The sequence below is a fragment of the Ctenopharyngodon idella genome, chromosome 10, assembly GCF_019924925.1.
Source record: "Ctenopharyngodon idella isolate HZGC_01 chromosome 10, HZGC01, whole genome shotgun sequence".
In the NCBI taxonomy this organism is placed as follows: Eukaryota; Metazoa; Chordata; class Actinopteri; order Cypriniformes; family Xenocyprididae; genus Ctenopharyngodon; species Ctenopharyngodon idella.
In genome coordinates, this window is record NC_067229.1 from 47,429,384 (window position 1) to 47,457,316 (window position 27,933).

At 38.7% G+C, this 27,933-nt stretch overlaps 1 protein-coding gene across 5 annotated transcripts; it reads left to right on the forward strand.

Annotated features, from left to right (window-relative positions):
• zfyve16 (zinc finger, FYVE domain containing 16) lies at positions 1-27,916 on the forward strand. Of its 5 annotated transcripts, none has more exons than XM_051910415.1 (18): positions 3-172; positions 1,047-1,160; positions 2,105-4,065; positions 5,968-6,064; positions 13,657-13,833; positions 14,240-14,379; positions 14,464-14,677; positions 15,729-15,851; positions 15,940-16,095; positions 17,093-17,317; positions 17,443-17,525; positions 20,590-20,694; positions 20,784-20,934; positions 24,485-24,565; positions 24,664-24,826; positions 25,637-25,742; positions 25,818-25,994; positions 27,530-27,916. In XM_051910415.1, the coding sequence occupies exons 2-18, from the start codon at positions 1,091-1,093 to the stop codon at positions 27,686-27,688; spliced, it is 4,188 nt and encodes a 1,395-aa protein (XP_051766375.1). In that variant the 5' UTR covers positions 3-172; positions 1,047-1,090; the 3' UTR covers positions 27,689-27,916. The 5 variants fall into 5 exon arrangements, with proteins under 5 accessions (XP_051766378.1, XP_051766375.1, XP_051766376.1 ...); XM_051910416.1 differs by having other exon boundaries at positions 13,657-13,824; XM_051910417.1 differs by lacking the exon at positions 13,657-13,833.
• The last annotated feature ends 17 nt before the right edge of the window (positions 27,917-27,933 follow it).

Consider the following 27,933-nt stretch of genomic DNA (forward strand, 5'->3'; position numbering starts at 1 on the left):
CTTTAAACAGTGAGTCTCGCGCCGGGTGGAAATGGTCGCTCGCGCAGGCGACTGTGGAATTTACTGTGAGGAACAAGAAAATATTAGCGAGCTGCTAACAGTGAAATACACTAACATTTCATCTGAATACAGCAAAAAAAACGAAGACGGCTGAACAATGACACATATTAAGGTACCTAATGAAGCGGAATGATATCATAAAAAATAATATTCCAGTTACCTGGGGTGTGTTTTTTGTTTATGTTTGATTAGACGCTAACAGCTAGGAGCTAGTTAGCAGATTGCTAATGATAATTGAACAGATACTATAACTTTATGAAAATAATTAATTACGGCTTATTTTTTGCTGTTTTAGGGCAGATTTTAAGAACGTTTTATTATTGTGTGATAAAGCGGTTTGAATGCTGATTTCATAGTTTTTGACAGCAAACTGCAGTGGGCAGGTAAATGACATTAATATGGGTATTTATTGACCCTTTATCTTAGTTAAATAATGGTATTATTATTATTTAACCAAATAATAAGTCTAAAAAGCACAAAGTGAACGTTATCGTATTGATTTAGATGAATAATTAACAGCCCTTTCGAAACGTTGATATCGTTGATGAATCATGGACAGTTGCTATATTCTGTGTGTATTAATTCAATATGTTGTTTTTGTATTTATAATTCCTTGTTTATAGTATATTGTTTACAATGTGTTTGTCATGTCTTTGATTTGCACTGCAGATCTGGTGAAATCACTTACATTTTTCACTTTACAGTAAATCAAAACATCTAAAAGAGTTATTGTCAATGCAGATGTTGAAAATATCCTGTAACATTTAGCTTTGTTGATTATGCATAATTCTTTGTTTGACATCTTAGATATTTATCCCCACGTATTTGTTACTTATTTGTATTTAAGGACAGCTTGTCTATTTGTTTCTTATTTTGACTATCCAGTGTCTGTAACTACCTGTTCAGATTCTCAATAAGAAGAAGAAATTTTACATTTGGAAAGAATTTATGATTTTTAACTTGTGTTTCTGTCCCAACTGGCCCAGTTTCTCTGCAGGGGTAAGTGAGGTGTATCGTACCCCGTCCTAGGATGGACAGTTATTTTAAGGCTGCTGTGTGCGACCTGGACAAGCTTTTGGATGACTTTGAACTCAATGCAGGTTTGAAACTTTTGCTTTAGTGATATTATAATGTTAGAAATATTAATTTTTCACTTCTCAATTTGGCGAGTGCACAATACATTTTGGGTTAATTAATGTAAATTTAAATGACCAGTGTCTTCAAGCTGTAAATACACACACTACATTTATGAAAATCTGTTTTAAATAAATGTTGTTCTTTTGGACTTTTTATTCATCAAAGAACTCTGAAAAAAAGTATAATGGTTGTATAACAAAAATATGAAGCAGCACAACTGTTTTCAACATTAATAATAATCAGAAATGTTTCTTGAGCAGCAAATCAGCATATTCTGAAGGATCATGTGACACTGGAGTAATGATGCTGAAAATTCAGCTTTGATCACAGGAATAATTACATTTTAAAATATATTTAAATAGGAATCATTTATTTTAAATTAAATTTCACAGTATTACTGTATTTTTGATCAAATAGTTGCAAATAAAAGCCTTAATGAGCATAAGAGACTTCTTTCAAAGACATTAAAAATCTTACCGACCTCGAACTTTTGAACGGTAGTGTGTGTGTGTGTGTGTATATATATATATATATAATTTTATAGCTATTATAAGTTTTATAATATCATAAAACAAATAAAAACTATCATATATATATATATATATATGCTGTCTGATCTTATGGTTATTAAATTAATTGGACTCTAAAATTGCTAGAAAATCAAAGCCATATGTTTAACCAAGTTGTGTTCCAAATTTTAAGTTGAAATCACCTCCCACTAGGTGGACGAGCCCGCTAAAACGATTTAAAGTACCGTTTCCATTGTAAGGCGATGTCTAATTTCAATATGGTTTTCACAGGACGAATTTTGAGTGTTCAAGCTTTCTCAAGATATCTTTTGGTTTTCATATTACGGTTTCATGTTAACTATATTTTAAATTAATTTGATGTTTCACTTTGTTTTCAGAGGAGCTTGAGAACAAGCCTACCACATTTGCAAGCCCTCCTTGTCCCGACTCCACGCTCGTTTCTGGTCACCATTTGGACATTCAAAGCTTCGTACCAGAGGTCTCACAAACACTCCCAGATGTCAACGCCCTGCACTATGGACTTACATCACAAAGTATTACCTTAAACCAAAAAGATTCATATTCAAATGAACGCCCACTCACAGGTGTGGACCTCCTGTCCTCCGTTGATAGCAGAGGTATCAGAAGTTCGGCTCCGCCATGTCCGGACCGGTCGCTGAAGCCTGTGTGTGACCTGGTGAACGATACGGGTTCTGCAAACCTCCAGCAAGCCAGTAGTCAGGAAGACTTCAAAGAGCTGGACGTTCCTGAGAAGGAAACTAATGAGGAGCTGCTAGTGGACTTTGACAGTCCTGTAGTATCTTGTCCAGAAGATTTTACTAAATCCAACCATGGTGAATTACCAAAGCATGACTCTGAGATTAACTCTAACTCCTTCAGTCTGCTGGATGTCATAATACCGGCCTTTAGTGACCCTCATGGATCAACTAGCATCACATCTTTGGAGTGCAAACAGACTGAAAGTTCTTGTCCTGAAGAATCAAGCTTCAGTGAGCAAAACAATTCTTCATGCAATCCAATGAATGAGGAAGATGTTAGTAATTCAGTTCCTTGTGCTACAGATGAAGATATTTCAGATGAGCATGCTGTATCGCTCCAGCCTGATTCAAAAGATGCACAGCTGTCTGAAGATCCAGAGGATGTAGCTGGAAGTCCCTCCTCGGAGAAGGAATCTTCTCTGTCTTGTTTGCCGATGGCCGTATCCATGTGTGGATCCCTCGTGGCGTCTTTAGACCCTCAAAAGGCAGCAGTGATAGAAACCAAAGATGAGGCTGAACTGGAAATAAACTCAGCAATTCAAGAGGCTGAAGAGTTAATTCTTCCGTTGGAAGAGCCTGTAACTCCATTCTCCTCCAGTAGGCCTGATTCCTCACCTGAAGATGAACCTGAGCTAGTCCAGATCATGTCCAACCCCGAAAGGGCGTCTGCTGTCTCGGGCCATTACCCTGAAAGAAACTTTAAGCGCACCTTTTCGCCTACAGACAAATTAACCTGTAGAGATTTGTGTGAAAGCAACCCATCTCCGCCCTATTCGGAGAGCCCAAATTATTCCTATGAGTTCGGTATCGCTAACGATTACCTTCCTGAAAGCGACCAGACCGTGATGATGGTCACGGATGAGGAGCTAGATGCCTTTCTAATGGGTCAGGGTGTGAAAATTGACTCTGACGCAGGTGCGGAAAAATTCGCAGATGATGGTTTTTCAGAATTTAACGGAAATGTCGAAGGAGATGGCTTTTTAGATGAGGAATTGCAGAGCTGTAAAGTAGAGACGTTTGCCTCTCCTGAGAGCGATGGCTCACTTCAATATCTGGAGGAGAGCGAGGGTTCAAACGTTTCTTCCTCATCTCAGGACAGCAGCCCGCTGAGAACAGACCCCACGCAAACAATTAGCCACGAAAACACAACCAGCCCTGTTGAGATTCAGTCAGCTTGCTCCCCCAACCAAGAGATAAATTACGGCGGGGCGAGACCAAAGCAGCTGTCCAACCAAACCGTACGGCCTCCATCGGAAAGACACAGAAGCAGCCATGCTGAAGCCGATGTGGAGAATGGCTCGCAAGTTTCGCCCAACCGAGATGAAAACAACTGTGAACCTCCTTCTTATCAGCAATATGAAGCCAGTTATGGCCATGATGAGCTCTCAGAGCCTCCACCATACCCAGGAGAGACTCTGGAGGACGCGGAATCATCTGTTGATCCGGCAGGTCACGAGGCCGAGGGTTTGGGATCAAAGCAGCCACCTTGGGTCCCTGACTCTGAGGCCCCTAACTGCATGAATTGTATGCAAAAATTTACCTTTACTAAGAGGAGACACCATTGCAGAGCATGTGGAAAGGTAAGTTTATCTCTCAGTATGTCAGCAAAATATATGTATAAACACCAAGCGGCAACCTTCCGGTCTCTCTCTTGAATCCAACACGGAAGTGACTTAAACTGCAATTCATCAACTGGCCACTAGAGACAGGCTCCAAAAGGGAGTCAATCCCATAGGCCTCCCATGTTAAAATGCCCAACTTTACAGCAGAAAAAAATATGTTTACAGCCTGGTACAAATTGTGGTTTTGGTCTATATAGCTAATTTTGCCCTTCATGACAACTGTGAGGGGGGTGAATTTTTTTATAACTCACCTGTTTAAATTATATTAAGCCGTAAAGTTCTGCATAATTAAGGGCGTGGTCACTTGAGTGACAGGTGGATTGCTGCTGCTGTCACTACTAACCGTTTGTCTGCTGTCTCAGCTCCACCCACGTCCCGCCTCTTTGCCCATTTTCGGTTATCCGGTGACGCGCTGCCAAGATGGCAATGGCCGGCTCCGCCCACTTCAAAAATGCTCTTCAGAAACCAGATGTCACGGACACTACATCCATTGTTTTATACAGTCTATGATACACACAAGCGTTCACAAGTTTGGGGTCAGTAAGATTTTAGAAATTAATACTTTTATTCAGCAAGGATGCATTAAATTGATCGTAGTGACAGTAAGGACATTTATAATGTTACAAAAGATTTCTAATAAATTCAAATAAATGCTGTTTTTCCTAACATTCTATTGATCAAAGAATCCTGTAAAAAAAAAAAATTGTATCATGGTTTCTACAAATATATGAAGCAGCACAACTGTTTTCAACGTTGATAATAATCAGAAATGTTCCTTGAGGAGCAAATCGGCATATTAGAATGATTTCTGAAGGATTATGTGACACTGAAGACTGGAGTAATGATGCAGAAAATTCAGCTTTGCATCACAGAAATAAATGACATTTTAAAGTATATCACAATAGAAATCAGTTATTTTAAATTACAATAATATTTCACAGTATTACTGTTTTTGATCAAATAAATTCAGCCTTGGTGAGCAGAAGAGACTTATTTTAAAAACATAAAAATTCTTACTGACCGCAAACTTTTGAACAGTTGTTTATTTAACGATTTTTTTTTTTTTATAATTATCTTGTTTTAAACTGTCTAATTGATCATTGTCCCAGAGAAGCGCTTCCTTGTCTCCAATATTACTCTGCGCTCTTTCCTCTCAAATAACAAAATAGTTTAATCTCACATTAATATTTCATGTTCATTTATTATTTATGGTGTAAGTATCCACATAATAAGCAAGATATGTACAGTCAGACGGTCATTATTGCAAACGAAAACCCCTTTCATCCTGTCCGAGTTTATTTTGCATAAATTAACTTACTTAGTGGCTCAATAATGTGTTTGCTTCAGTTCTGAAAGTGACTTTGTAACTTAATGTAGTTGTTGAGTGTGTTCTGACTTTTAGAGGTGAAAGGCAAATAACCGCAGTGTGAATCGATGAATTAACATGCAGTCAGCTGCCTTGATTTTGAGCAAAGGTCTGTGACACAATCCTGCCGTTGTGTTCTTGTCTATTTATAACCACAGGAAAGCCTAAAACCTGTAGTCCTCTGCCTTAGACAGCAAAAGTACTCATTTTATTTATTGGTGTGAGGTCTCTTTTGTTTTCATTACGTCAGTGGAGAGTTTATTCTCCTCTGGAGGTGCTAAATATAGAGGCAGATTTGCCGGGTCAGCAGGATGTATTTTTAGCACTGATATAGTTTACCGCTTGAAATGCTGCACTGAGTTGCTGTTTTCAAGACATATTGGGGCAATAAATAAAATGGGCTAAAGGACACCAGAGAGTTTTCTCCAGGTTTATGCTTGATGAAGTACTCCGTTTACCCAGCATTTGAGTGAATAATGTTGTCTGTTTTGCAGGTGTACTGTGCGGGCTGCTGCAACCGTAAATGCAGACTGAAATATCTGGACAAAGAGGCCAGGGTTTGTGTCATCTGCCATGTTACCATTCAGAGAGGTAAGTGCTTAACCACTTTAATATGCTGCCAATCTGCCTTAATAAAACCGACTGCAATATTCAATATTTAAGTGGATGCACTGCACTCTACCATTAAAACATCCATCATAATAACACCCAAACATCAAAGGTCAGACAATCTGTGGCAGTAGTTCATGTCAGTGTAGAAATGGGGCATTATATGAACCACAAAAATTAGGTTGATAAAATTAGTGCTTTTGTGGACATTATTACTGTGAAATAAGAGTAATTTTTTTGTTCTGTACAGACAGAAACTCTAAAGGCCAGTTCACATCCAGAATGTTAACTGTAACCATAAAGTTTTATAAAAGTGAAGAGAATAGTGGAGTCTATACCGCAACTGTAACGATAACAAAAACGATTTCATTGAAATCACTTTTGTTTCACAGCTGATGAATGAAAAAAACATTGACAGCTTGAATGCTCTGCCTGCTTTAAAGGGTTGGTTGACCCAAAAATGAAAATTATCCCATGATTTACTCACCCTCAAGCCATCCTAGGTGTATATGACTATCTTCTTTCAGATGAACACAATCAGAGATATATTTTAAAATATCCTGGCTCTTCCAAGCTTTATAATGGTAGTGAATGGGGGGAGATATTTTGAAGCCAAATAAATGGCCCCTATAAACACCAAGATGAACACAATCAGAGATATATTTTAAAATATCCTGGCTCTTCCAAGCTTTATAATGGTAGTGAATGGGGGGAGATATTTTGAAGCCAAATAAATGCATCCATCCATCATAAATATAATCCGTTTGGCTCCAGGGGGTTAATAAAGGCCTTCTGAAGCGAAATGATGGTTTTTTGTAGAAAAATATCCATATTTAAAACTTCATTAACTATAATAACTAGCTTCCGGCAGATGGCTGTACGCACCAATTTGCTGCGGAAGAGTGACCCAATGTATGACGTAATGACGAAAGCAGAAACGCAGAGGATAGAACAAAACAAAACACCGGTCACGAATTAAAAGTCTAAAACAAGAATTGGGAGGATTTCATTATAAGAGCAGAAGAGCTTGAGTTTGTTGCACAGCCTTATTTGTTTGAACCGCGAGAGGTGCTTACGATACTCCTACATCCTACGTCATGTGTTGCATCAGTAAATAAAGGCAAAAACAGCAAAAATAAATCTTTAAAAAAAAGACGTTTATTAACCCCCTGGAGCCATATGAATTATTTTTTATAATGGATGGATGAATTTTTTTGGGCTTCAAAATCTACCCAAAAATAGTCATATACACCTAGGATGGCTTGAGAATGAGTAAATCATGGGATAATTTTCATTTTTGGGTCTACTAACCCTTTAACTTGCACTCTGCGATTGTTCACAATACATAACTGAAGCGTGCTATATTAGTGTGGGCACTTATATAGTTATCATTATAGTTAGCAGTTTTTTAATTCTACACACATTTCATTTGTTTTGCACATGAGGCAAAGCAAACTGCAGTTGGTTGCTTTACATGATGGCCAGATGTTGTGAAAGGTGTAAAATTTTGCTGATCGGCAAAGGGCAGACAACAGGCAGTTTTTGTGTAATCAATAAAAAACTTCACTTAAAGGATAAGTTTGCCGGTTTTCAGCCAGCTTTGCATTATTACAGTGTCACACTTTTTCTCCGTGTGACCTGCACCCTGATATACCTGTTTATTTGTCAGCAAAAGCCTTACAAATGGGTGTTGAAGTTTTTGGCAAAAAGGGAATGGCATTTTCTCTAGTTATGCAGTCTGAGTTTTTCGCGTGTTTACTGCATAGACAGCCAAGTTTTATTAAAAGCCCATCTTGTCAGCAGTGAATTCCCCATTTAATTTATAACTAGACTTTCATGCTTTTTCATACTTTTAATGCAAAAGTTTATTTTTTAAATTAAATGAAAGGTGACATTGATTTTCTTAGTTGTGATGTAATGCTATCATAAATGAAGGTTCATGGCAATGTTATTTTAGTGTTATTTATTTAGCATTATTTATTTTGTATATTTTCAGTTCATTTTAATTTTAGTTTTACATTTTAGCAATTTTATGGTTTGTTTTTTATCATTTTTATTCCTTTTTATCTTATTTAGCTTTAATTTATATTTCAGTTTAAGTCATTTCAATCTTTCCACTTCAACTTATTTATTTCAATTAGTTGCCAAGGCAACATTTCTTATTTTCATTTAAGTTTTTCATTTAATTATGGGTTTAAGCACATCGCGCTTGAAACCCTGTTGTAATTGTTCAAATTTCCAAGGATCAGCATTCTCCCCTAAAAATGTAAGTCGTAGACACTTGAAACTTTGAGAGATGGTAGCACTCACACTGTCTACAACATCACCAATGCTCGCCCCGATCGGCCTGATGGGGGCGCTACAGCGATCAAAAGTACTAATTGGCTAATAACTCCTAAAGCGTTAGGCGTAGGCTCAAGTGTCCTATATCGTTGGAATCTTTGGCTCAAGACGGGTATTTCGGGTATTTTGAAATTTTTGCAAACTAGTCCTTGGTTTTTGGCCCGATCAGAACCAAACCAGTGCAGTGTCATTCTCTGGAGTCTGATTGTCAATAATTAAAAAAAAAAAAAAAAAGTTGAAATTTCAATTCACGGTACCTAATGGCCGCCAAAACGTTCGAAGTAGGTGGAGCCACTTTTACTAAAATGACTATAACTCGTGAACGGAATGAGATATTTTCACCAAACTCAGCACACCTATGTAAGAGCTCATTCTGTGGTCGCGTGAAAAAGGACTCGCCGACTGGCCATTTGGTGGCGCTATAACAGCAAAAAAAAAAAACAAGAGAACAGCTATAACTACTTCATCTTTAGTCCAATTGACTTGAAAATTGGCATGCAGTGTCTTTGCCTGAGGTGCCATTACTGTCCATGAGGACATTGACGCATCTCAAAAAACATGGCAGCCATTGGCCAATGAAGTTTGAGCAGCTATCAGACAAGGTTAACGGAGGCCGATCGGAACGAAACTTGCTGGGCCTGTTTGTTCGAAAGAAATCGGCCACCGGGGGGCGCCTTCACGTTTTTCATGTGCGTAAAGGATTGTGTATCACACAATTTTTAGCACACGACCACGACATTCGTACTCATGGTAGAACTCCTCGTTCTGAACAATTTTGCCTCTAGGACAGCCACTGTCCATCGGATCGTTATTTGAAAATATTGGAGATTATTTTGAAAACCAACTTTGGTGAACTAGTCCTTGGTTTTTAGCTCAACCTTGATGACTGTTAAAAAAAAAGCTTTAAAAACTTTATATTTCTTATGGTAAATTGCCTGTATTGGCTGTAAATGTTCTTTTCCATCTATGATCAACATGGTTACAGGCTTGCTTATTAAAACATAATACCTTTTTACACATGTGCTTAAAGGCCTTAAAGCGTTTGAACCCCGATAATTGCTGCACACAGCTATATTATTTGTATTTTATTTATTTCAGCTTAATAGTTATTAGTTTTAGGTGACAATAACAACACTGGCTCATGGAGCACTTGTGTCCCTTTTAATTTGTGGCAAACTTTTTTTTGTGGACGAAACATCTGACGCTCTTTTATTTTTCAAGGACTGATTTAATGGAGAAGATCAAGGCTTTATGTTTTTTTTTTTCGTCCTGGTTGGTCTATAAAAAGAGGTTGGCACACGGTGTGTGGCCGAGCGTGCGGTCCATTTGCACATTAAAAAGGACATTCATCACAGAGCGTCAGTCGCCAGCCAGCTCTCTCAGGGTTTGGTGCAGGGCTGGGTGGAGCCAGGGCACTGGTGCATGTCCTTGAGTGTGTGTTTGTGTGTGTGTGTGTGTACAGGACCCACCTGGTGCAGTATACGTGACACTCTCTCTCTCTCATTCACTCTCCGGGTTGAGGAATCGAGTTAGACACATACATATATACACACACACACATCTTGTCTTCAGCACAGCACACATTTCAGGAAAGGAGGGTTTGTCACCACTCTCAGCCCAGGGCAGCCATTTAATACGACCTCGTGCGTGTGTGTGACGGACTGAGCTTGCACTCGGAACCAGTGATATTCTCAGGGCTGGATCCTGGTCCAGGACAGACGAGAGCTCAGTGTGAGGTTGCGGAAGTGAGCTGCGCCCCATCCGGGATGAGAGAGGCTCAAGGATGCGCCCTCTATCTCAGTCACTCGCTGACACTCTCTCGCTTATCGGCAAGATGGACACTTCCTCCTTCGCTCGGTTGCACACTAACGCCGTCCTGGGACACTAACATGCAACCCGTGATTAACCTGGAAGAGAATTTGGGGTGGAGTTAAATTGGGATGAGGTAAGCTCAGGATATCTGCATTTGATCATTCAGTGGCTTTATTTTGTTAACTCTTTTAAGTTTTTAACTTTTTTGCAGCATCTTTAGTTGTTCCAGTGTGAATTTCCAAATACTCAAGGACGTTCCGTCCTGCTCTTTCTTGGCTTCACAGTTCCCATCTGTCTTGTCGTCGTAGCCGTTTTCGCCGTGAGCCAGCATATTTTGTCGTTTGTGCTTCTAGCTGACATGTTTGTGGGTGTCCCAGGCAGTGCCAGTGTAATCAGGTCGATGAGCATCTATGAGCCTTAATCAACGTAATGCACTGACTCATGGCTGGAGAGGATGTCAGCACACTGGGCTGTGGTCTGCACTGGACGTCCTGTTTCTTGAGTTTGGTTTGGTGGCTCGTTGCCCATCACTTTAATAACAACTTGCTGTGATTGACGCTCAATGCTCTCGGTTAAAGACGCCAAGCCCGTGGTGTTGTAAATACTTCATGTTTTGGATTTATTAGATTGTGACTCAGCTGAACAAGGTCTGTACTTTGGACTTGGATCATAACTTGGTTTACCACAGGTCAACAATTTTTAGCTGGTGTAAAATAACATTTTTAATTATTTTAAACCTGTACAGTGTATATATATTAACGTTCAAAAGTTTGGAATCTTTTATGATGTTTTTAAAATAAGTCTCTTTTGTTTACCAAGTCTGCAATTATTTGATCAAACATACAATAAAAAAGCAATGTTTTGAAATATTATTACAATTTCAAATGATATATTGTAAAATGTAATTTATTCCTGTGATCAAAGCTGAATTTTCAGCATCGTTACTCCAGTGTTCAGTGTCACATGATCCTTCAGAAATCATTCTAATATGCTGATTTGATGATCAAGAAACATTTCTGATAATTATCAATGTTTAAAAAAGTTGTGCTGTTTCATATTTTTGTGGAAACCATGATACATTTTTTTCAGGATTCTCTAATGAATAGAAAGTTCAAAAGAAAAGCATTTATTTTAAAATAGAAATCTTTTGTAACATTATAAATATCTTTACTGTCACCTTTGATCAACTTAATGCATCCTTGCTGAATAAAATTCAAATCATTCTTTAAAAAAAAAAAAAATCGAACAGACCCTAAACTTTTGAACGGTACTGTATATAAATATATTTGATATATGAACTGGTCTTTCAGTGCATTTAAAGGAGCAGTTCACCCCAAAATGTAAATTCTGTCATCATTTACTCATGTTGTTTCAAAGCCATATGACATTCTTTTGTGGATTGCAATGTTGATGCTGCTCTTTTTCATAAAATGAAAGCATATAAACCAAGGGTTGTCAAGCTTTATAAAAGTAGTTCATACTTGACAGTGTGCTATATTTAAAGGAGGCTTTGATTATGATTTCACTTTTTTAACTTTAGTTAGTGTGTAATGTTGCTTTTTGAGCATAAACAACATCTGCAAAGTTACAACGCTCAAAGTTCAATGCAAAGGGAGATATTTTCTTTTACAGAAATCACTTTTTAAGGACTACAGCAAACTGCTTTTAGGGATCACAACGAGCTTCTTCCTGGGTTATCGACATCAACTAACCCCAAAATTTACATAAACCCTGCTCCCGAGAACACGCAACAAAGGGGGTGAGGCCATGTTGGGCTGCTTTAGAGAAGAGGAAGAGTTGTTGTAGTAGAGTGTTGTTGACATGCCGTCATTTTACGCCGGACTGCTTCACAAACAATTTGCACAAAAGATTAACATGACGGCACATGCTAGTCGATGAGTTGAATCAACTCCACAGCAACTACATAAATTTATCCATTAACCATTCAGAAACGTCCAGTTTCATTCTAAAAGTTGTAACTTCTTCCTGAGTCTCTCCATCATTGTCCGACTCCGGTTTGAACAATGTAAGGCTGAACACCGTTACTGACAATCCTCATTTTGGCTGCGTGAGATTCTCCAGCTTTGTTGTTGTTGAGCAACCGAAGCGCGAGCTGTTAAAGCTCTGCCCTCTTCTGGAAAGTTTTAAATATTGACTGTTCCTCACACAAATACATGAGCCACTTATCCACCATTGAGCCAAACCATTCCCATTCTGATCTGTCCCAGCCGGTACAGATATGGTTTCATTTTCCACTGCACAGCTGATTACATTCTTTTGAATGTAATACAAATGCATCAGTAATTGCCTTGGTAATGCAAGAGTTTACAGATGGTATGAGATGTAAACAGCGACCGCATTGTGGAGGATGATCAGATATTTCTTTTTATTTTATTATTAACTTGTGTTTACTTCGCTCAAATAGCGCGCTTGGCCAGCTGCAGAGCAACTGGTCAGAGAAACAGTGACCAATCCTGAGTGGCGACGTCACTACACGCATTCTACAGCACGGTTCAGCATGGTTAACCAACTGGAATTCTGTGCCGAGAACTGTTTGTGATCATGCCATGCTGAACCAAGCTTAAGTGGAAATACAGCTGGAACCGTTCCTTAGAACCATTCGGCCCGAGTTTTAATGGTATTTTTTGTGCTTAATTTCTCCTTTTGTGTTCAACAGGGGAAATAAACATCATAAAACTTTAGGTTGAGGAAATGATGACTGAATTTTCATGTTCGAAAATGAACTATTACATTGACTTCTGTTTTATGAAGTACAGTGCTTGAAATGGGCGGGTACCCGCCGGTACGCAGTATTTTTACCTTTAGCGTACGGCCAGTTTTCCTTGCGTACCAGCACTTCCGACATGTTGCATGTACGGTGACCCGCCATGCCCTCCCTTCTTCAGGAACGTGTTTTGAACTGAGCATCGGGAGTACCAGCACTTTTATTTTTCCACTTCAAGCACTGAGTACAGTAGTGGCCAAAAGTGATGATCAACCTAGGAAAATTGACATCTTTACCCTTTATTCAAATATTACTAAAAATCTGTTAAACATTTTGGAGTCGATTGTTTTATTTGTGACACAATAAAACATGACAAATTGCATAATTTTTGGCCAGGCTGTCATACAAAGAAATTACGAACACATGCAAAAACAAGAGGGAACCAACGAAATATTAATATCTGATTGTTATAGTGAATCATTCACAAAACCGGGGAGTATTTATTAAGACCATAAATCGCATCAGTTTTCATTTTATATCGTCTTTAGACTGTCAACAAAAGTTATGCGTAGCCTTTAATGAGATGTACCTGTTCCTTTCTCTCAGTCATTCTCTCTCCCAGCATGACCTTTCATTCACTGAACTGAAAAGACACCTGATTCAGGAATGACTGATTTTGTTTGTCTGTGTGCAGCTCAAGCCCATGAGAGAATGATGAGCCCCACTGGGCCCAGTCCCAATCCCAACATCCCATCAGAGTACTGCTCCACCATACCACCCATGCAGCAGGCCCGTGCTGCCGGCACCCTCAACTCTCCCCCACCCACCGTCATGGTCCCCGTGTCTGTCCTCAAACACCCCGGTAATGACGGTACGCACTGCACTCTGAGCCAGGATGCTGAGTTATAGCTCTTATGGCTATAAAAACAGTGACTTCCACTTACTATAATTAATTCTTGAATGAAAGAGTGACTGCGTCCCAAATTGCATGCTCATGTAGAGTGCAAGACTACGTTAGCTTCATTAGCGAAGTACGATTTATTCAGCAAGGACGCATCAAATTGACCAAAAATATTTATATTTCAAATGTTTTTTTTGAACTTTCTATTCAGAATCCTGAAAAAAATGTTTCCACGAACATATTGCAGTTTCCACAAACATATTGTGCACGTTTCTTGAGCAGCAAATCAGCATATTAGAATTATTTCTAAAGGATCATGTTTGAAGCCTGATCCTAATGGCACTGTCGTTTGTGTTTCTGTTTTTTGTTCTTGTAGGTTTTCCACGTGAGCAGAAGCACGTGTGGTTTGCTGACGGTATCCTGCCGAACGGTGAGGTAGCCGACACCACCAAACTCTCCGTACAGACCCGAAGATCCTCTCAGGAGTCGAGCCCAGTTACGCCAGACCCACCGGTGGTGAGACGGCGAAATCCTCTGAACTGATGCTAGAGATAACTGATAATGACAATTGAAGTCATTAATTGATTTGCTGCCTTTCAGCTTGACGGTAAAATTCCTGGCGAGAGTGACGATAGTGCCGGAGGCAGTTCTGACACTGCTGCTGAGGTGAGCCGCCCGCCCGTCAGAGGACCATGGGACTACGGCCTGCTTTGTGGGGTGGGCAGCTGCGTGCAGAGAGCGGTCAGTCTGGTGCCGGAGGATGACGAGGGTCTGCCTCCACTGCTCATTACCACAGGAGAGGAGGAAGATGGGGGTAAGGACTAGTGTCATCACAATACTGGAATTTCCAACTTTGATATGATACCTTGAAAAACATCGATATTCGATACCATTTTCGGTACCACAGGGATTGGCATTTTGGCATTTGACTGGCATTTTGACGTAATTTTGTATGTATTTGACCATTTAAGTGCAGTAAGCTATGAAAAAGAAGTAAATTTTTGCATTTGTGAGCTGTTTGAGAGGCGGCTTTATGAGAGCGCCACTTATATAAGATCAGTGATGCGCGTGCTTTTGGTGTGGCTGTGAGCGTGAAACCTGCGCAATTGACTAAAGTTATGCGCAATACAAGCACTATTAATCCGGAGCGAATGAGACGAGTGAGTGACAGGAGCCGGGTGTGTGTCAATTTGTCAAGAAGATAGAGTGAGAACACACAGCTGGTATTAATGTATCGATACTGCAGAAAAGGAGTATTGGAACCGTTTCAGATATTTCAGTATCGATACATATTGAAATATCAATATTTTTGACAACACTAGGAAGGACTTTTAAAGGCTTCTACCAGAATTTCATTTTCTTGATTTACCACAAGTACCATGTTTTTACTATGCCTAATATTGATCTACCCTACTGCAGTGTGCAACAAGTGTCTCATAGTAGCTGCCGAGCGAACGCAGAGTAGCACTATAACAACTTTCAACACACAAACATATCTAATATGATAAACAGCGCTGCTTTACCCCTCATACGCTTGACCGGAAGAAGCAGAAGCGGTGACTGCGGCATAATAATAGCTCCTCTGCTTTTGAGCCTTGTGTCACGCTCATCTCTCCATTAGCAATCGCTCCAGCGGCCTCATTCTGCTCCAACGGCTTTCAGTCACACCCTGCTTCATACTACAGTAATGTTAATAAATCTTTAATATATTAGCTCATCCATGAAGATGATTTCTGTCCCGTCGGATTCTTTTCTCCCCCGGATTTCTTTTGTGACCTCACAACAGTCAAATGTGAGAATTCAGAGCGAACTCTTTATGATGTGGAGCTGTTTTTCTGTAATGTGTAATTTTCGTTTCATTACAGATTTATTAGTTGAGGAGCGTCCTGCTGCTTGCCAAATATTGCTGCTGTTGGAGGAGGGAGGCCCACAACCTCTGACCTTCGTGCTCAATGCCAATTTACTTGTGAACGTCAAGATCGTCACATGTATGTTAACTTGATTTGAAATAAGTGATCATGTTAAACTTGTTCATTTGATAAACTTCATTGCTCTCTCTCTCTGTTTGTGTTGTAGATTGTGAGAAGAGGTGCTGGTGTCTGAGCTCTAATGGTCTTCAGGGAGTTGGCCAGAAAGAGCTGGTGTTTATAATCGAGTGTTTCCCAGAGGAAAACAGCCTGCCTAGAGACGTATTCAACCTGTATGTTAGCATATACCAGGATGCACAGAAAGGTACATCACCCAAAACTCTTTTAAGGCAAGACACTACAGGCAAAAACATTCTTTTTTTCATACACGGGTCAGTTTTAACATTTTGGGCTATTTGGCTTTTAATAACATGTTGTTTCTGACTAGTGGAAAGAAAACTCACATTTAAGTGTTTATTTTGTTGCACTTTATCTATTTGCATCTGTATGTTTCTGTATAAGGTTTTTTTTCTCCTGAGTCAGAAATCAGCACTTCCATGCACCAAACTTTACAGTTTTATTCTATATTCTGAAGGTTTTTACAGAGGGGTTTGTTCATGTATCCTAAAGCATGGTGAAAATGAATTTTTATCTGGCTGCTGCTGACAGTATTTTCTGATTATCGGAGTGATAAACAGCGATATCTCTTTTTAACTCTAATATATCAACAACCAATATTCAGATTTCTGTTTTGGAAATGTATGCATATTAGTGCATATTTAATTAGATAATGTCCATTTGCATATTTAAACATACCATTTCAGAAATACAAAAGACGTTTGCAATTCTTTAATGTAATCAATCAATTGGGTAAGCATGGTGAAATCTATTAGTTCAACTTTTTTACCCTATTCATCTGTGGTGTCCTGCCTTAAAGGGACCATAGTTTACTCTTTTGTAGCATTTTATTGTTATTTTTGCAGCAAAACATCATTTACTTTTTCAAAACCATATTCTACCCTCTTTCTGGCCTTAAGAGATTTTTTAAATTACTATACTGATAACAAAATTATGGAAGCCTGTTTCCGCCACTAAACAAAAAAGGTAATTGTGACTTTTTAAACTTTTTTTAAACTTGCGAGTTATAAAGTAAGAATTGAAAGTAAGAAATTCCCTCACAATTGGACATTATAACACACAACTGCAAGTTTATATCTCACATTTCTGACTTTATATCACGCAATTCCAACTTTATAACTCACAATTCTGACTTTATATCTTATGTGGCTTATATGGTGTTTTTCTTATTTTTCCCACCACAGGGAAGTTCATTGATCACCTTGGCAATGTGACGTTCACTGACAGTTTCCTGGGCAGTAAAGACCACGGCTGCGTCCTGTTCTTCACTCCAACCTTTCAGCCTCTAGATGGCCTTGCTTTGCCGCAGGTCCCGTTCCTTTGTGGTGTTTTGATTCAGAAGCTGGAGGTGCCCTGGGCTAAAGTGTTTCCTCTCCGACTGCTGCTCGCTCTAGGGGCACAATACAACGGTAAGCCCTCATAAGAACACCCAAGAAAATATTGTTGTTATTAAAACATTATTGCTATCAAAATATATTATATTAGCTCATAGCTCCACCCTTCCAGTCATGTGATCTGTTGTTTATTTTTACAGTGTATCCCTGCCCATTGGTGAGCGTGCGTTTCCGTGACTCGGTTTTTAAAGAGACTGGACACACCATCATGAATCTGCTCACAGTACGTGTTCACATTAAACTCTCACTTGTCTGTCCTGGCATTAATATTCAGCATCATTACTCCAGTCTTCAGTGTCACATGGTCCTTAAGAAAAATATTCTAATATGCTGATTTGCTGCTCATGAAACATTTCTTACTATTATTAAGTTGAAATCAGTTGTGCTGCTTCATATTTTTGAGGAAACCCTGATACTTTTTTTTTATCAGGAATCTCTGATGAAAATTAAAAAGAACAGCATTTATTTAAAATATGTCTTTTTTAACATTACAATGTCTTTACTATGACTTTAGATCAATTTAATGCTTCCTTGCTGAATAAAAGTATTAAAGTATTAAAAAAAAAAAAAAATCACCCCAAATTTTTAAACTGTAGTGTGTCTATGTAAAGACGTTTTTTTATGTTTATAGCTGTTTAATGTTTATATGGTTTAATGGTGTGCAGCTGGGGTAAACATCATAGTTATTTAATACCAGAATATTTGGTTTTAGCCTTATACTCAATATCTACATTTTTAATTAAAAGTTTTAATTAAAATTTTTCTAATTTGTGAATGATTTGCCACTGAAAGGTTTTAAATTATTTCAAAGGGCAGGAATCAAATATGGTATTTTGGTAAAGCTATTTTTCCACCTTTCTAACCCGAGTCTCAGGTTCAGCTCAGGACAGTTAATGAAGGAGATTAGAGAGCGCTCAAGACTGTCGCCTCTCAAAGTGTACTTCAGCTATGAGCCACTCTTGATTTCTGAGAATTACAGCTTCTTTGGTCTCCATTCTAACTATAGTGTTTTCAAGTACGCTCACAGCCACTTTCCTGGACACAGTCATGGAAAAATGTGGGCTATGTCTGCAAATTAAGTTTAGTTTGCATCAAAATTGGCTTATTTCTGGAGATTCTACTTTGCAAATACATTTTAGTCTGAAGGTAAACGTAAATAAAAGTGCACACTGTACGATTAATAATAGTCCTTTACGATTGTTGCTTGTCAGACTGTACGAACATGATCCCCCTTGTCAGCCATGTCACACTGTAGGATCTCAGTTACCATTAATGTCTGCATTTACATACGGGATTGAAATGGTGGCTAGCAAACAAAAACAATCTCTAGCATTAATTTTGATCATGGCTTGTCTAGAAAAGAATATTGGAAAAAAACTATTGGAAGAAGTAGTTTGTTGTTGTCACACTAATCTTGTCATCAGGCTCTGTGCTCCTATTGGTTTTTGATTTGACTGTCGTCGTAAGAGAGAGGCCACACTAGAGGACTGTCTCAACTTCTGACACTGCCAGAATTTCATTTTTCGGCTGTCTTTGGATAGTACAGATTTTGGTCTAGGATCAGAGGAGTCTTTTAGGATTTGCAAAATGGTCTCAAACAGACAAATCGTGGCCAAAATCGTACAGTATGCACCTGTGCCCAGTTGCATAAAGCACCTTAAGTGTAATTTTCCCTTAAGATCGACCTTATGTTTCCCTTAAACTTAAGGGTGTTGCAGTAAATAACCGTTAAGTGTTACTTAAGGGTTTCTTTAGGTGAAACGTCATAAACCCTAAGAATTTCCCTTAAGTATATATTTTTCACTTAAGTAATCTCTTAAAAAACCGTAAGTGTTGCATGAAGCCCCTTAACCGTCATTTCCCTAAGTATAACATAAGGTTCGGAAAACTTCACCTTAAGTGTTACAGAGTGAGCAGGTTCAATCCAAGTCTTCTAACGAGACACGATCGACCGCTTTATATGATAAACAAATTGTACTTTATCCGTTTATTCACATAAACATTGATGAAATCACATATGTAGCACATATGTTATATGGTCAATGGAAGCGCAAACGTGCGTGCATCACATGCAAAAACAAACCTCATTGGTTCTTGCGCGCACGTTTGAGCTTCCGACACAGCCGTAATCATATGGATGTCTTTCAATAACTGGGCATAAATGACGAGAGAATATTAAAAATATTTTTATTTGTTATCCAAAGATGAATGAAAGTCTTATGGGTTTGGAACGACATGAGGGTGAGTGAATGATGGCAGAAATCTCAATTTTGAGTAAATTATCAATTTGAGTTTCTTGTCTGGTCTTTCTCTTTCATATTTGGTTTTCTTTTTTGTTTTCCTTATCCATCTTATGTTGTTTTCTGTGAAAACTTACCACGATATGTATTAACAAATAACTTGTCCATGGCAACAGTAGAATTTTATAACGGCAAAACCTGGGATGCTGTCGTGAAACACTTAACGGTTTCCCTTACCTAAGAGAACAGTTTAAGAGATTATGCAACACCCTTAAGTCATTCCCTTAGTTAAGGGGAAATCACGCCTTAAGTGTCATACTTAAGGGAAAAACTTAAGGTGCTTTATGCAACTGGGCACTGGCCTTAGGGTCTGTTCACACAGGGTCTGTTAAACTCTGGTGCGATTGCTCTGTTGATGCGGTTTTATTTGAACAAATGTGAACGCTGCCATCCGAACCCTTGTGCGCGCCAAACAAGCAGACCGAGACCCAAGTTTCTAAATTAACTCTGGTGACTGAAATGTGAATGCAACAAGGACCAAAGACATTTAAATGCACCAAAAACGTGACGTGATGTTACATGATGCTCAAGCATACCTGGCTCCTCATCACAGGAGCTACGTTGTGAATAGGGAGTGCAGTGGTCATATTCTATGCTAATTTCACCCTCACGCTCGGTCATGGCAATATCGCAATTTTTACCTCGACACATTTTAATCTTGCGAGATCTCATCACACCCCTAATACGCACATACAACAAGCACATTTAGCCCAGCACACAGCATTGTTTAGGATGTTCAGTAAGTTCTGTTCGCAAAATATACGTCATAAAAGCTGTTTTTTGTTTTTTATCTTTAGGCTCTGTGTTAAAAATGACAGTGTGAACGGCAAGCGAACCAGGACTAAATGTGTAATTTTCCTTTTTGGTCCGGACCAAAAGAACCGAACTACAAGTGTGAAACGTGTTGTCGAGTGTTAACTATAGGCCTTGTATTCCCAAAATCTTTGTATCCACCTTCATTCTTGTGTTTTGCTGCTTCTAACACAGGATCTGAGGAATTACCAATACAGTTTACCTGTGGTGGAAAGTCTGCGAGTACACATGGAGCTGGGAAACAGCTACATCGAGATTCCCAAGTCCAGGTTTAATGAGGTCAGAGTTATATTTGAGTAGTGCAGCAGTCAGGCTGTTGTTATTGTGGTGTTGTCATTGATTGTGTTGTTTTGTTCTGGCTGTTGCAGATGCTGAAGGTGGTGAACTCCTCCAATGAGCATGTGATCAGTTTCGGTGCCTGTTTCAGCACAGAGGCCGATTCTCACTTGGTTTGCATGCAGAACGAGGACGGAAGCTACCGGACGCAAGCCAATAGCATACCAGGAAAAACCAGGAGAGGTTTGTCAAGCACTGCTGCTAGAGCTGGGCAATATAGCTATGTTTATATAGCTGTGTTTTCTCTTAAATGGATAAAAATCTTTGGTAACACTTGTATAATCAGTCCTTCCAGGATTTTGCACAACTTTTTTCTGATTTTAAAATGACTGAATTTGCGGCGGCTTTTCTCAAAATTTGCGGCAACATTTACAGCATGTGTTCATGGGTTCAGAGATCATCGTCCCCCAGTGATGAACTACTGAAATTTCGAAACGTTTCGAAACACTTATAACGTAACGAAGCCTCGTTTACTGAAATCACTTGACTTTGGCAGTTTGATACACGCTTCGAACCACTGATTCAAAACAAAAGATTTATAAAGCTGTGAAGCTTCATGAAGCAGTATTTTGAAATCGCCCATCACTAGAAATTAAAGTACTTTTTTTTTTTTTTTGGCACACAAAAAGTATTCTCGTCACTTCATAACATTAAGGTTGAACCACAAATATGTCTTTAGTAGCTTTCTGGGCATCTGAAAGCGTTAATTATCTTGCTAGCAATAGAGGCCTCACTGAGCCATCAGATTTGATCAAAAATATCTTAATTTGTGTTACGAAGATGAACGAAGGTCTTACGGGTGTAGAACGACATGAGAGTGAGTAATTAATTTTCATTTTTGGGTGAACTAACCCTTTAAGTTCTAAGGTGGCATCAGCCCCTGATTTGGCAGCACTGTGAGAGCTGACAGAAAAGCACTGAGCTTGAGTTGAGATGCAGATAGGCCCAATATTAACTTGTATAACTTGGTGTGGAAATGGCTAATAAGCCAATAAGTGCTCCTCTGCAGCATCTACTACAGTGGTAATTTGTCTTTTTTATTTCTAAATACAAACCCGATTCCAAAAAAGTTGGGACACTGTACAAATTGTGAATAAAAAAGGAATGCAATGATGTGGAAGTTTCAAATTTCAATATTTTATTCAGAATACAACATAGATGACATATCAAATGTTTAAACTGAGAAAATGTATCATTTTAAGGCATGGCATCAACACATCTCAAAGTTGGGACAAGGCCATGTTTACCACTGTGTGGCATCCCCTCTTCTTTTTATAACAGTCTGCAAACGTCTGGGGACTGAGGAGACAAGTTGCTCAAGTTTAGGAATAGGAATGTTGTCCCATTCTTGTCTAATACAGGCTTCTAGTTGCTCAACTGTCTTAGGTCTTCTTTGTCGCATCTTCATCTTTATGATGCGCCAAATGTTTTCTATAAGTGAAAGATCTGGACTGCAGGCTGGCCATTTCAGTACCCGGATCCTTCTTTTATGCAGCCATGATGTTGTAATTGATGCAGTATGTGGTCTGGTATTGGCATGTTGGAAAATGCAAGGTCTTCCCTGAAAGAGACGACGTCTGGATGGGAGCATATGTTGTTCTAGAACTTGGATATACCTTTCAGCATTGATGGTGCCTTTCCAGATGTGTAAGCTGCCCATGCCACACGCACTCATGCAACCTCATACCATCAGAGATGCAGGCTTCTGAACTGAGCGCTGATAACAACTTGGGTTGTCCTTGTCCTCTTTAGTCCGGATGACATGGCGTCCCAGTTTTCCAAAAAGAACTTTAAATTTTGATTCGTCTGACCACAGAACAGTTTTCCACTTTGCTACAGTCCATTTTAAATGAGCCTTGGCCCAGAGAAAAACACCTGCGCTTCTGGATCATGTTTAGATATGGCTTCTTTTTTGACCTATAGAGTTTTAGCCGGCAACGGCGAATGGCACGGTGGATTGTGTTGACCGACAATGTTTTCTGGAAGTATTCCTGAGCCCATGTTGTGATTTCCATTACAGTAGCATTCCTGTATGTGATGCAGTGCTGTCTAAGGGCCCGAAGATCACGGGCATCCAGTATGGTTTTCCGGTCTTGACCCTTACGCACAGAGATTGTTCCAGATTCTCTGAATCTTTGGATGATATTATGCACTGTAGATGATGATAACTTCAAACTCTTTGCAATTTTTCTCTGAGAAACTCCTTTCTGATATTGCTCCACTATTTTTCGCCGCAGCATTGGGGGAATTGGTGATCCTCTGCCCATCTTGACTTCTGAGAGACACTGCCACTCTGAGAGGCTCTCTTTATTCCCAGTCATGTTGCCAGTTGACCTAATAATAGTTGGTCCTCCAGCTGTTCCTTATATGTACATTTAACTTTTCCAGCCTCTTATTTCTACCTGTCCCAACTTTTTTGGAATGTGTAGCTCTCATGAAATCCAAAATGAGCCAATATTTGGCGAGACATTTCAAAATGTCTCACTTTCAACATTTGATATGTTATCTATATTCTATTGTGAATAAAATAAAAGTTTATGAGATTTGTAAATTATTGCATTCCTTTTTTATTCACAATTTGTACAGTGTCCCAACTTTTTTGGAATCAGGTTTGTAAGTGTTTGCTTTTCTACATTGCGAAACCTTTAGTTTTACAAATGGGGACAAACTATGAAGGATGAACAAATAATGTTTTGGACATCACATTAAAAATAACATTCAAATTGGGCAATATTTAAAGCTTTGAAGAGCTGGGAAAAGTTGTGTGAGGCACTTAAAACTAAAGCACTCAAACATTAGACCATTTCTGCCACAAGTTATTTCTGTTAGTGTTAGTGGCACAATGTTTATCATGGTTTCCAGATTACGCAGCGCTGGGAAGAAAGCTCTTGAATTCACCGCAGAAGTAATAACATCGCTGTGAAATCTTGTGAGAAGCATTTACATTCGTTGCAGACTTTCTTTGTTAAACCACAGATATCAAACAGTTTCCATGTCAGCACTGTTTGATCTGATATCTGTGGTTTAACAGAGAATTCTGCGACAAATGTAAATGCTTCTCACAAGATTTCACAGTGATGTTATTAATTCTGTGGTGAATTCACAGCGCTGTGTAGAAATGTTGTGTGATCGAGATCGGCCCCCTGCTCTGAACTCATGTTGCGTTGTCTATTATTGGTCCGAGCTGCGCAGCTCAAACGAGTTGACTAATGCTGCGTTCCAGACAGATGGGAATTTGGATTTTTCCTACCTCCTTCTAGGAAATAACGTCTGGAATGCCACTCAAAGTGGGACATTCGACCTCTGAAGTCGGGTACATTGATCAACCCCGACCTCAGCGAGACACGTCATTTGACGTCGCTTTCAAGATGTCGGCAAGTCCTGTTTCTAATGAGCATAAATGTAAAAAACTAACTTTAACATTACACATTAAGTTACTGTAATGATACATTCGTTTTTGCTTTTCGTCAGCTATTTTCAGTACAGATTTTGCAATACAGCGATCGCAGAATCACGGAATCCTGGAGGGAGTGTATAATGCATTATATATAAAGACTTCTAAGTAAAGTATTTTTAATGCATCATGTCTTGTAATGAATCTTATAATGCATTGTAACCACAGTTATAATACATTATAATATCTATTCTAAGAGTTCTAGTGGGAAAACACCCTTTAAGTTGTATCATATTTGTAATCTGATATCAGCAGTTGTTAAGTGTCTTTCTTTTGCAGTAACTGGAGCTAGTTTTGTGGTTTTTAACGGTGCTCTGAAAGCCTCATCAGGATTCATTGCCAAATCTAGCATTGTGGAGGGTAATGCTTTTATACAAGTCAGTTTTTTGAACACTATGACAGATTATTACTTACAAAAAGCAGAGCTGTATCATCACGCTGACCCTTTTTATCTCTAGATGGGTTAATGGTGCAGATCCCTCCGGAGACCATGGAGGGTTTGCGACAGGCCCTCAGGGACCAAAGCGACTTCCAGATACCCTGTGGAAAGACGGATTCAGAAGAGACACGGGAAAATGTGAATGTACGCTGGGTCGACTGGATCGCACCTGTCAATACTGGGTACCAACGATTTATCATACATATTTACACTATCAAAAGTTTAGAATAATTAAGTTTTTAATGTTTTTAAAAGAAGTCTCACCAAGGCTCCATTTATTTGATCAAAAATACAATAAAAACAGTAATATTGTGAAATATAATTTCAATTTAAAATAACTTTATATTTTAAAATGTAATTTATTCTTGTGTATTTTCAGCATCATTACTCCAGTCTTCAGTGTCACATGATCCTTCAGAAATTAATCTAATATGCTGATTTGCTGCTCAGTTGTTATTATTGCTCTATTAATAATGGTTCTTCTGTGCTATCTTATTATTATTATTATCATCATCAATGATTCTTTGATTAATAGAAAAGAGCATTTATATAGAAATGCATTGAAATAGAAATCTTTTGTAACATTTTAAATGTCTTGACTGTTATTTTTAAACAATTTAATTTATCCTTGCTGAATAAAAGTATTTTAGCATATGTCAGCTTCCACCACAATGTTAAGCAGCAAAAACTGTTTTCAACATTGATAACAATCAGAAGTGTTCCTTGAGCAGTCAAAAGCAAAACTTTTGACCAGTAGTGTATGTTCTTATCAGATGCTTTCTTATGGATGTGCAGTATGCCAATACTGTACTGAATAACCTGAGTGATAAAGCACTATTGATCGGTTTGGCCTCTGCAAGTGACCTTGAAAATGTACACTGCATTAATTAATTGGGCACTATTTAAAATTCATTCCTTCAGCTTCCTTCTGTGGATAAGATGCTGTGTCAGGTCAAAAATAATTCCCCTAATTCCACTTTGTATGTTTGCAGAATCACCAGTCCAGTGGATGGCAAGTCTTTGGAGGGGGTGTCTAGTGTCAAGATCCAGCAGGACTCTGAGTTTGAGATGGATGGCCGAACCATCAGGTGTACTGAGGTGTGTGCTGCATGATACCCGCACAATGAGTTTCTCATTGTCAGGCTCTGGTTCATGTCCCGTCTCTCCCATCAGGTCTTCTATCTGCTGAAGTCTTCAGACGTCTCCCTGTCTGCCATCCTCACATCATCAGCTCAGTTTCAGAGAGAGATTGCCACCGCCAGCTGCGCTGCCCTCTGCCCGCACCTCTCTGTGCTCATGGCAAATGGATTCAACTCTCTCGCACTCCGAGTGTCCACCGACTCAGACATGGTAAATCATTTTCGGCACTAAATTGCACAGGAGTGTTGATGAAACAACTCTGAAACTCATTTTGTAATGTAAGATGGAAATTGCGCTGACTGTTTTGAACAAAAGAAAACTTTTAAATTGATAGTTCATGCAAAAATGAAAATTCTGTCATCATTTACTCACCCTAGTGTCATTAAAAACCCATAGGACTTTCATTCATCCTCGGAACACAAATGAAGATATTTGCAATGAAATCTGAGACATTTCTGTCCCTCAATTGAAAGTCTGTTTCACTCAAAACACTAACAGTTCAAAACGTTCATAAAGAAATCGGAGTAGTTTAATCCAAGTCTTCTGAAGAGACACGATTGCTCTATATGATGAACGGATTTAATTTTTATTCACATATAAACACTGATCAGTGAACATAAACAGAAGCTCAACCATACTTGTTTGACGCGCAAGAACAAACCTCTTGCAGAAGGTCAAATGTGCTGCGTAACACACAAGAATGAACCTCATTGGTTCTCACACATCAAGCAAGTACAGTTGAGCTTCTTTGAACAAATTTGAATGCTGTAAACATTGTTGGCTGATCAATGTTTGGGTTAAACCACTTGAATTTAACCCAGTTCATTGAAACCACCTCTAAGAACTGGTTCACTAAAATGAATCTTGAGACTTGAACATTTGATTCAGAGTTTTAAGTCTGCAGGCCAGTATAAGGTGACATTAAATGTTTTACATTGCTGTTTTTTGGAAAAAATGGTTTGTTACTAGCATCACTCCTTCATTAGTAACTCTCAAGTAGGGCTGCAACTAACAATTATTTTGATAATCGATTAGTTGTCTGATTATTTCTTCGATTAATCGGATAAAAGGCCCAATCTTCTTTTTATTTTATTAACAAAACACTATTCCACATCCTACCCAATGCTGTCCTTTAAACAAACGTGCCAACTGAATGCTATGAAAACATATATAGTGAATATATCTATATCTATGCTATATGCAAAAGAGCTATAAAGCAAAAAGAAAGTTTAAATCCCTACATTAAAAATGAAGATAATAATAAAGATAATAAAGAAAAACACAAACTTAGTGTTAACAGATAAGAGGAATGTTCTGCCGAATCACACATTCACTCTGGACTTAGTAACCTGTTACTGTCATTTCTTTATCCTGTAAATGTAAGAAATGTCTTACATTTATATTCAATTACACGCAGTTATCCCTATACAGTCACCACCCTCATAAAATACTTGAATGACATGTTGACTTTTAAACCTAAATGTAACGTTCAACAACAGATATTTCAGCAAAATGAATATTTTTGTGCTGAATTTTAATTTTTTCTCTCAGAGACTGGCAGAAGTTTTCCATGCACAGTGGGCAGACGCGGCTAATCAATATGACATTCGTTGTCGATGGTTTTCATTATCGATTACTATCGATTTTATCAATTAGTTGTTGCAGCCCTACTCTCAAGACACTGTAGTATGTAGATTATATACATAAGATGCATTTGTAATACACTCATGGTTGTGTTTTTGTAGGTTGAGTACCAGGCTGGCTCTGGTGGCCGCCTCCTCCCTCAGAAGTATATGAACGATCTGGACGGGGCCCTAATTCCAGTCATCCACGGAGGAAGCTCCTGTGTCCCCCATCAGGCCATGGACATGGAGTTTTTCTTCTACATCTCACTGAGCATTTGAACACTGGTGACTTATAAACTTTCCAATCACAGGCAGCCAGTGGGACCTTCACGATCGTAACCGCAGATGCTTAGAAAATCCGTGTCTGAATTCTGACAAGGTATGGAGAGTTTGATGCGTTTTAAAGGAAATTAAAAAGCACTTCACTGAAGTGGAACTATATTGGCGATCCTTTAGAATAAAGCAGAGGTATGGATCAGCAACAAAAATAAAATTGTGAGAACTGTGCTGTGCTTCTTCGGTTG